Genomic DNA, 8,631 nt, shown 5'->3' with positions numbered 1-8,631 from the left:
CGATATATTGTAGGAATACTATCAAAAATTTCAAGCAAGATCACCCTTTGTTTATGCGTTTCTTGCTTCAACCAAGTAACCTTTCTTGGTGGTTATTTCATGGCTTTGCTGTTCCAACGATTGGCACGAACGGGCATAAAATGATACTTCCAAAAAACAGACTTTGAGAAGTCCTAGAAGTAATCCATGGCGAAGGACGTTTAGGCGTTACGAAGACCTTACGGAAGATACGTGAGCGATTTTATTAACCAGGAAGCAGGAGCGACCTAGAAGGCTGGTAAGTGGACGAATACAACAGTAAAACCCCGGAGTGTCATTAAAGAGAATAGCAATCGGCCTAGCAGGACTATTCCCAATTACAGACTCCGATAACCGATACATAGTTATATTGTATATAAATATAATTATTCAATTTATGAATAAAGTTATTACAGGTTAAGTATAATACCTACTTTTTTGATAAAATATAATTATCCACATTAAAATAGTGTGATCAAATTCTTCGTTCTTTGACAAAGGTAGTTTACAATCTCGTGGGTTATAATCTTGGTGTTCGCAATGATAAAATTCCGCCTATTCATTGATTTCTACTACTCACTAAAAGCAGTAGCCGTCATCGGCATTGTTAACAGTCCTGTCATTTTTTTGAAGTGTACAATTTAAGGCAATATTGTATTTGACGCATTTCATAATGTTAATAAATTATTTTACGATACACGTACACTATTCTTATGTAAATTTGACCCTTATTCTAATACAAGTTTTGCCACCAGGTAGCATATGCCTAATTGACAGATTCCAGTAGGTAACTTTAAAATAATAATGTAAATGTATAAACAGACATGCCTTTCCCGTAAAAACGGCTAATTTAAGACCAACTAAAAAAAAAATAAAATAATAAACACCTACTTTCTCCAACGCGTTCTTGTGAGCATGGTTATTTTTAACAGGCGTAGACGCTAGTGTTACATCAAATGGTAGATGAGGACTATTAAGAAATTGCGATGGGCTAAATGGCAGCTGTTTTATGGGTGTAGCACCATTCTTTGCGGGGCTTTCAATCAATTGTCTTGATTCGTCTATTATTAATTGAACTGCATCGATATCCTATAAATATAATTTGCGTTGAAAAATGCATGTCAGTAAGATTCTGCTAAACTTACTTCGCTTCTACTAGAACTAGTATTAGCTGTTACATCTGACAACACATATTCTGATGAATCATTATGGCTGTCCCTCCGCTTTCTAGATTTGGGGCCTCGTCGTAAAATAGGCGGTGTAGTAGCTCTCGTTGGTGCAAAATTAGATATAACAGGTACAGTAGTAGTTTGTCTTTGAACAGAAGGCGCCAAACCTAGAAATTATCATGGAAATGTTTAACACTCATTTGGGTTTTAAAATTTCCGACTTAACGTCCCATTAAATGTAGCAAATGTTAGAATACAGTAATGCTTATTCATAAATAATGTACACAGATATCGAAACCTTTTTCTAAACAATAATCTTAGCGGTTTTTAAAACCTAGCTAAAATTAAGCGACAACAAATGTACAAAACCAAAACACTGAAATATTAAGATTTTACATTAAAAAAATGTCATAAAAGTTATGTAGATAAATTAAAAAGAGATGACCTAGGGACAGTCCCTTTTTAGCTTACTTTTTTGATTTATTTATTCTTTTATTAGTCTGCATTTTCTACTTTAACGATTATATATTATGTTATTTCTCCCCTCCATGTAAATTATGTACTTTATATTTTATTTTTTTTTATAAAATTATGCGAAACTTAGACTTAATGAAAAATTATCGCCATTACCGCTTTTGTAATTGCAACCACAATTCCCTAGCCTAAAATTATTATTGAAAAAAATAAAAGAATATACAGGTCGAGAAACGAAGCTGGCGAGCGATCGCGCAGGTACATGTCCATTTATGACCCATATGGGTAAATCACTCGGAACCGAATTACAAATAAGCTTTCAGTAGGCGTAAATTATCGTATTAATACAGATAAGACAGTAGCGTACTTGGAAATAACATGGACAAATAACTACAAAAAAGATAAACCTGCTTTTGTTGATTTTGTAGTTGGTTTTCACATTCACTTTCCTCATCGAAATCACTATCAGTATCACCGACATCAACAATTAGTTCTTCTGTTTGTATGTATATTACTTGTTCATTATCTAACAACATGTTAAACTAAACTATTGCGCCTATTTCTTTTTTATGTAAATTTTAAAAATCTACAACAAGAAAACCAACTGAAGAAGTTAATTTTTTCAATTAATTTTGTAAACTGATCCCTGCTTCTAAATATTTAATCTACACCCCTGGTAGAAACACTGAAGACAGAGGGCTGCAAAAGTAATACTTAAAACTGCCTGTTTTTGCCACCGTGCATTCGAGCATCAGGCTTGTACCACACTTATCACACAGAACTACATAAATCCACTTACGTGCTTCAATATATTGACGACTGAACTCCGAATGTTTTAGACCACTAATTGGTGCAACATCAAATCCTAAATCATCGTTTAAAGGTGTCAATTTAACAGGACTTGTCTGACCAGCATATATACTAAGAAACTGAAATGGTGAAAATTCTTTGTTTGATTGATTCGGAAGAGCAGGCGAAGGAGAAGTTTGCCTTTCATATGAATGTATGAGAGTGGGTGTAACAGAAGGCGTAAGGGGGCTAGGACTAGAAGTTGCGTTAACTGAGAAGCCTCCGCCGCTTGACTGACTTGTTTGATCGTAAAATTCACTCCATTCCTGTGGAAAACAAGAAAACCATTATTACATGATATTGTCAAATAAAAGAAATAATTAACGATTTTTGGAAAATTGCGAGAAATTAATATACTTACATCTGCATATGTTGATAAGGGTACATTTTCTTTTAAACAATGAGTATCGGTTGATGCTTCTGTTAGGATCATTATTGGTCTACTGTTCGATTTTTTTCCCCTTAGTTTTCTAATCTCTTTATCATTTAGTTCAGCTTCATATTTCCTTCTCATTGTAGAATTCCAATGATTTTTTATAGCATTATCAGTTCTAAAAGTAAGTTATAACTGAACTGAAAGAATCAAGGACAGGATCATGTCTAGAAGAAATTTCGTCAAAACAGAAAATAAGATTACGTTTTTCAGTTATCTAGGTATTTAACTTTTTTTAACTAGAATCTTTCAGAGAAGGATGGCAAAGAGGGCGGAAGAACTATTAGGGGAAGACCAATTTAGGTTTAGAGGAATCCAAGAGGACATTTTAGTTTTACAGGTAATAATAGAGAAAACGATAGAAAAAATAATGAGCGCGTAGATCTAGAAAATGCTTTCGATAATGTTACATGGGACAAAATGTTAAATATACTTAAAAAATGTAAGGATGACATCAGTGATAGGAAGAGTGATATATAGTTTGTATAAAGAACAACGAGTAGTTACAGAAATTGAGCAGTAACGTAAAGAAGAAAGTTTTATCACGTTTTTGCCTTTATCGTATTGTAACGTTGTCCTTTAATGCCGCCACGGGGTTTTAATTGCTATAATAATTTATTATTTTATTTATACATCGTGCTGTCTTTCTATGCAGTTTTTAACTATATGTGTTGTTGGATTTTAATATTTTACAAGAATATAAGGTATGAAGAGCTTGCTGGAGACATATTTGTTCACAAATAGTCATGGATGTGGGATGTTCTTGTTTCAGGGAAATGCGAAAATTAACTCAGGAGAGGAGAGTGGAGGTGCGAATCCAACCAGTTGACAATGCTGATGAACAAGTAACGAAAACTAATCTACAAGCAGTAAATATGTACGTAAAGGGATTACCTTCCAGGAAGAAGCTTTGCTATTTTTGCCCACTGATTGCCCCATTCTTTATGTGCTTGATAAATAACGTTATCTTCGTGTTCTGTCCAGGCTGTCTTTTTTATGTTTGGATTTAAATGATTGTGCCATCTCTCGCGGCACTGTTTTCCTATTCTTCCTTTTAAATGTCTGGCAATAAGAGTCCACTTTTTAGGGCCGTATTTTTTAACAAGCTCTACAACTTTTTCATCTTCCTAAAAAAGACAATTAACTTACTTTTATCTACTCAATACAGCACTTCGTATGTATTTTTTTTTTTGGAGTTTTAATCTTGGACAAAATGGTAGTAATTTGAAATAATGGATGAACGAAATGTAAGGTATTTATTTATGTATGTATGTATACGGTAGTAAAAAACATAGATGGACAAAGGGTAAGGTAGGGGCATTACCCTCGATTATTAACGCTGTGCATACATGTTTTCTAAAAATACCTGGGAAGCGATTAGGTCAATGAAACAGAAGGGTTCTTCGCTACAACATCAACCACCACTTCTACGCACGGTTGCTCATATGTGAACAAAAATGAAATGAGAGAAGCAAAGGAAAAAATTGTAATTCCAAGCAATATCCTTTACAATGTGTAATAAAACATTGTCTAACAGAATACATCAACAAAATATGCGAATAATTTAAATTCAATTTAAACATATTGCCTTGAATAGAACATAAATTTGAATTTTATTGAACTTGTATAAATTTACGCGCAATATTTGATAAACACTTGGAATATTTTCAAATAACATGAGGTACAAATAGTACAACAAAATAAATTATGATTCACCCGTAAGGTGAGGTTAGTCACACGAATTTTTTTATCCACTCTTTTATTAAAAAGTTGATAAAAAAAATAAGTTTCGCTGCACTAACTTCGCTTTTCCGTGATTCAGGTATCAAAAAAAAGCCTATAGACTGCCTATATTAGTTCTATCTGTTCAATGCTAATCCACCATTGTACTTACTTCTTTGGTCCAAGGACCCTTAACTAATTCTGGATTGACGACTTTCGTCCATCTTTGTTGACACTGTACATCAGATCTGTCAGGAAAATGTTGTGCTATTAATTCCCATCTCTCTCGATATTCATCAACTAACTCTTTCAACCTGTTATCCTGAAACATACAATTATTGTTAATCAATGGGATTATACGTATATTATACTACTCTGAAATTGCTTTATATGGAACTTTTATAAATTTGTATAAATTACACGATCATTGGTCACTTGATGCAACATTATTATTATTTCGTTTACTAGCAAAAAAGCTATACAGAAGATAACCTAACCCAACTTGGAGCATCTTCAAAGTTTGTTGGGGGACGCAGCACGATATCGTTTGTTTTATAAACAAATAATTATGTGCTCCCGAATGAAAAGGGCAGAAATTATGTCAAGAAGCGATTTCCTGCTGGAGCATCACCATTGTTTTTCGAGGGTGCAGGTATTCCATTTCAAATTTGAATTTATAAAAACGTCTTCATTGTTTTCTACTCTATCTTTATAGCTCCCACAAGTGGCTTAATTTGTTTTTGAGTATTTAGACTCTAAAAATTGCCCGTTAACTATTGTGCAATTCGATTTATATTATTTTCAGCTTTTATTGAGACCTGTATCTTCCTTTGCAATAATAGCCGAATAATCGGCGAAAGATATTAGTTCACCTGTGATAGTAACAGTAGCCACCTAGGACAACCATAACCTTGTTGGTAAAGAAAGTTGATCACAACCGCATAACAAGGTTTGATTTAAATCTTTAGTTTATTCGTTTTATTACTGTAATAACTTAAACAGAGTTGCCAGAATATGAAATAATAAGTGAAATTATTACTCGTAATTTTTCATTCAAACTTCAGTTCCTTGACACAAGTTATTTCTCTAAGAACTATCATACTTCTAACTACTTTAACCATAGGTAAAAGAATAATACAAAGGAAACTAATATATTGGTTCTTACAATACCCTTACTCAACGTAATAACTCCCTTAACATTTAACTTTCAGTTAAATTCAAGTATTATAAACACATTTCTAGCAAGACCCTTAGTCAATAGTTTGAACATTTGTAGATAAATATTCAACCTTAATTATTTTATTAGCAACTAAGTTATTAATGAAATTAAATCTAACATCTATATATTTATGTTTTTTATGCTACCGTTTAGTAGTCATCAACTGAATACAGGACTGATGGTCTTCGTGAATGAAAAAATGTATGTAAAACCTAGATCAGACAGCAAATTCTTTGGCTGCTTCTGATAATGCTACATATTCGGCTTCTAAAGAGCTTAATTCCCTGATTACTATCTCTATACGTATAAATATACACGTTAACTTAATTTTGATATACTAACATATTCTACGGCCTAATACTATTATGTATTATAGCATTACAATTATTGTAATTATCATTTTTTTTTAATACAGATCACAATTTTTTAATAGGTAGCCAACTTCAGGTACAATAATGATCCNACATGAACAAACTAACTTTAAAACAAAAACCGCAAAATAACATAGAAAACTAAAAAAATAATGTAACAAATCATTATATAAATTTCGGTGCAAAACAAATGCAAATAAAATAAAAAATACAAGTAAACCTTGCGAAGGAGTCAGGTTAAAAAGAGTCGGATAGGACACATTAAGGAGGTAATATACGTTCGCCGAAATGATACCACTCTTGTACCTTAGTTGAAGCACTGTGAGTCAACTCCAGCAAACCAGCAACACCCAGAGTTTCTTTCATTATTGACGAGGGCGTCGAAAACAAGCTATCTTCACCCAACGATTTACTCTGAAATATTGAAGTAATGTTAATTTTTATTTGTCTTTGAAGTTCGAATTGATTATTTTTTGTTGCCAATACAAGAACTTACAGGGGTTTCTACAGCGAAGGAGATATCCGAGGAATTTATTTGAGTGGTAGTTGAACTCCAAGCCAAAGCTTTACGTACTCGTTTGTTTGGAAGTATGTTTTCTTTTCCCGCTGCTAATATAGGGCCATTTTTTCTTTTACTGTGATAATTACTATCGCTCTGAAAAATCAAAAAATTGTTTTTTTACTTACTTTACTACTTAAATAAGCGCCTAACAATCTGAACATTATCAGAGAATTAATGCAATTACTATTTGCATAATGAATTGTGTTATATTCAGTTGTATTAACATTTATTTAAAACATCTGTTTTAATTTGTGTCAGCATTCAAACGATAACATGACTAAACTGATGGTGACAAAAAACTTAACTGTTACGTTATTGTTTAGATCTATTCCTTTATATACTGCACTGTATTTGATGTCATTGCATAACATCTACTTAATTGCTTACGAAGACAACATCGTTTTTTTACTGTAAAATCCAAAATTACACATAGAAACGTTTAGAAACATAAAACGTGTTTCGACACCAAAGTGTCATTCTCACTTACGAGTTTCTAGCTAAAGTATATTAATCTATGTAATTTTGTAATGAAATTTCATAAAGTAAAGTAGGTTTAATTAATTACATAATTATTATTCTAGAATCAAAAATACTAACCGTTATCATAATGCCACTGTCGGATGCATCAGAACAGTGCAGCCCATCTTGTTCTTTCTTTACAATCTCAGTAATATCTTCAAGACGAGTTGGAGTGTCTGGTATAGCTTTCAAAGGACCTGATTTCTTTTCGAGATCTGCTAAAGCTTTTTTGAATGGTGTAGGAGTTCTGGGCGTTTCGTCCATTACAAGGCTTCTTGCAATTCTGTTTGGAGTAACTGCATCAAGTTTGTCCGAATTTTTTGTAAGTATATTTGGAAGACCATTAGGCGTAGTAAGAGGGCTATACTCTCTATCCTAAATCCCACAACATTCCATTAATTATTTATTATTACTAAAGAATATTAGGTTCTTGATCAACAATTTATTAAGATTACCAGACGTAGATTGCGATTTTGAATTTATTAGTTCTCAACAACATATTATACGCTTTTATAAATTACACATTTTATTGAAAGCTACTAAATAAACAGTGGGGATTTTTGTTTCTGGTATTTTCCTTAATTTAATAGATCGTTCATGAAACGTAACTTTTCAAATTTGTTTAAACCAATATAGAATATGATGAATTATTTTCTACCTTAATACAAAGAAGATATATTGCTAAAAATAAATAAACGAATATTCATAAATTTGCATTATGAATAAATAACACTCGTTCAAATAATTTTTAATATCTTAAAAACTATAAATAAATAAATTTTGAGGAACTTTTTATCTTGTCTGGCTTTCACTAATTTCATATTAGGGAGAATAGGTAAGTAAATTAACAACGTATCCTTTACTGTCGCTACTTTTATTAATATAAACACTCGATCGGTTTTCAACTTAATCATTATTAGCACAGCAACTTCCACGGTGCGGTGGTTGGTATATAGGAATTACAGTCCGGTGTTTATATTAACAAAAGTAGTGACAGTGCAAAAATAAGTTGTTATAGTTATTTATTCTCACTGTAAATGTACATTATTTCTTTCTACCATAATGTACAAAAAAGCTTTTATGATTAAAACAGTTTAGTTTTTTTAATAAAGAAATAATAATTTGTCAAATGAGGGGTGCTCAAACAACATAGTGGTAGAAAGAGAAAGTGCCTATGGCAAATTATGTTTTAAACGATATAAAATAATTAGAATTGTCACGATACGTCAATAATAAATCCTCAAAAAAAAAAGAAATGTTATTAAAGATAAGAGTAACAACTAACAGAATTTGAA

General features: G+C 32.0%; 2 protein-coding genes across 3 annotated transcripts in view; both read right to left on the bottom strand.

Moving 5' to 3' along the window:
• LOC108742259 (myb-related protein B) overlaps window positions 1–8,631 on the bottom strand; it is a 46,246-nt gene that overhangs the window by 4,002 nt on the left and 33,613 nt on the right. For both annotated transcript variants that reach the window (XM_025976959.1, XM_025976960.1), the window contains exons 3-8: window positions 4,838–4,987; window positions 3,838–4,070; window positions 2,872–3,061; window positions 2,461–2,776; window positions 1,164–1,354; window positions 910–1,107 (exon numbers count right to left, since the gene is read on the bottom strand). In XM_025976959.1, coding sequence (XP_025832744.1) covers window positions 910–1,107; window positions 1,164–1,354; window positions 2,461–2,776; window positions 2,872–3,061; window positions 3,838–4,070; window positions 4,838–4,987 — 1,278 coding nt within the window. The remainder of the gene's footprint in view (window positions 1–909; window positions 1,108–1,163; window positions 1,355–2,460; window positions 2,777–2,871; window positions 3,062–3,837; window positions 4,071–4,837; window positions 4,988–8,631) is intronic.
• LOC112905139 (myb-related protein B-like) lies at window positions 6,382–8,023 on the bottom strand. The gene is made up of 3 exons (XM_025976961.1): window positions 7,415–8,023; window positions 6,752–6,910; window positions 6,382–6,669 (listed from the first exon to the last, which is right to left on the bottom strand). The coding sequence occupies exons 1-3, from the start codon at window positions 7,598–7,600 to the stop codon at window positions 6,517–6,519; spliced, it is 498 nt and encodes a 165-aa protein (XP_025832746.1). The 5' UTR covers window positions 7,601–8,023; the 3' UTR covers window positions 6,382–6,516.

The sequence above is a fragment of the Agrilus planipennis genome, unplaced genomic scaffold (genome assembly GCF_000699045.2).
Source record: "Agrilus planipennis isolate EAB-ADULT unplaced genomic scaffold, Apla_2.0 scaffold330, whole genome shotgun sequence".
In the NCBI taxonomy this organism is placed as follows: Eukaryota; Metazoa; Arthropoda; class Insecta; order Coleoptera; family Buprestidae; genus Agrilus; species Agrilus planipennis.
Note: the sequence above shows the minus strand (reverse complement) of the source record. Positions and strands in the feature narration are given on the sequence as shown.

Coding starts and splice junctions, on each gene's coding strand:
- LOC112905139 (XM_025976961.1), bottom strand. CDS start 7,600: ATGGACGAAACGCCCAGAACTCCTACACCATTCAAAAAAGCTTTAGCA. Junction 6,911..7,414: donor ACAGTGGCATTATGATAACG/GTTAGTATTTTT, acceptor TTGATTTTTCAG/AGCGATAGTAATTATCACAG. Junction 6,670..6,751: donor CCTTCGCTGTAGAAACCCCT/GTAAGTTCTTGT, acceptor TCAATATTTCAG/AGTAAATCGTTGGGTGAAGA.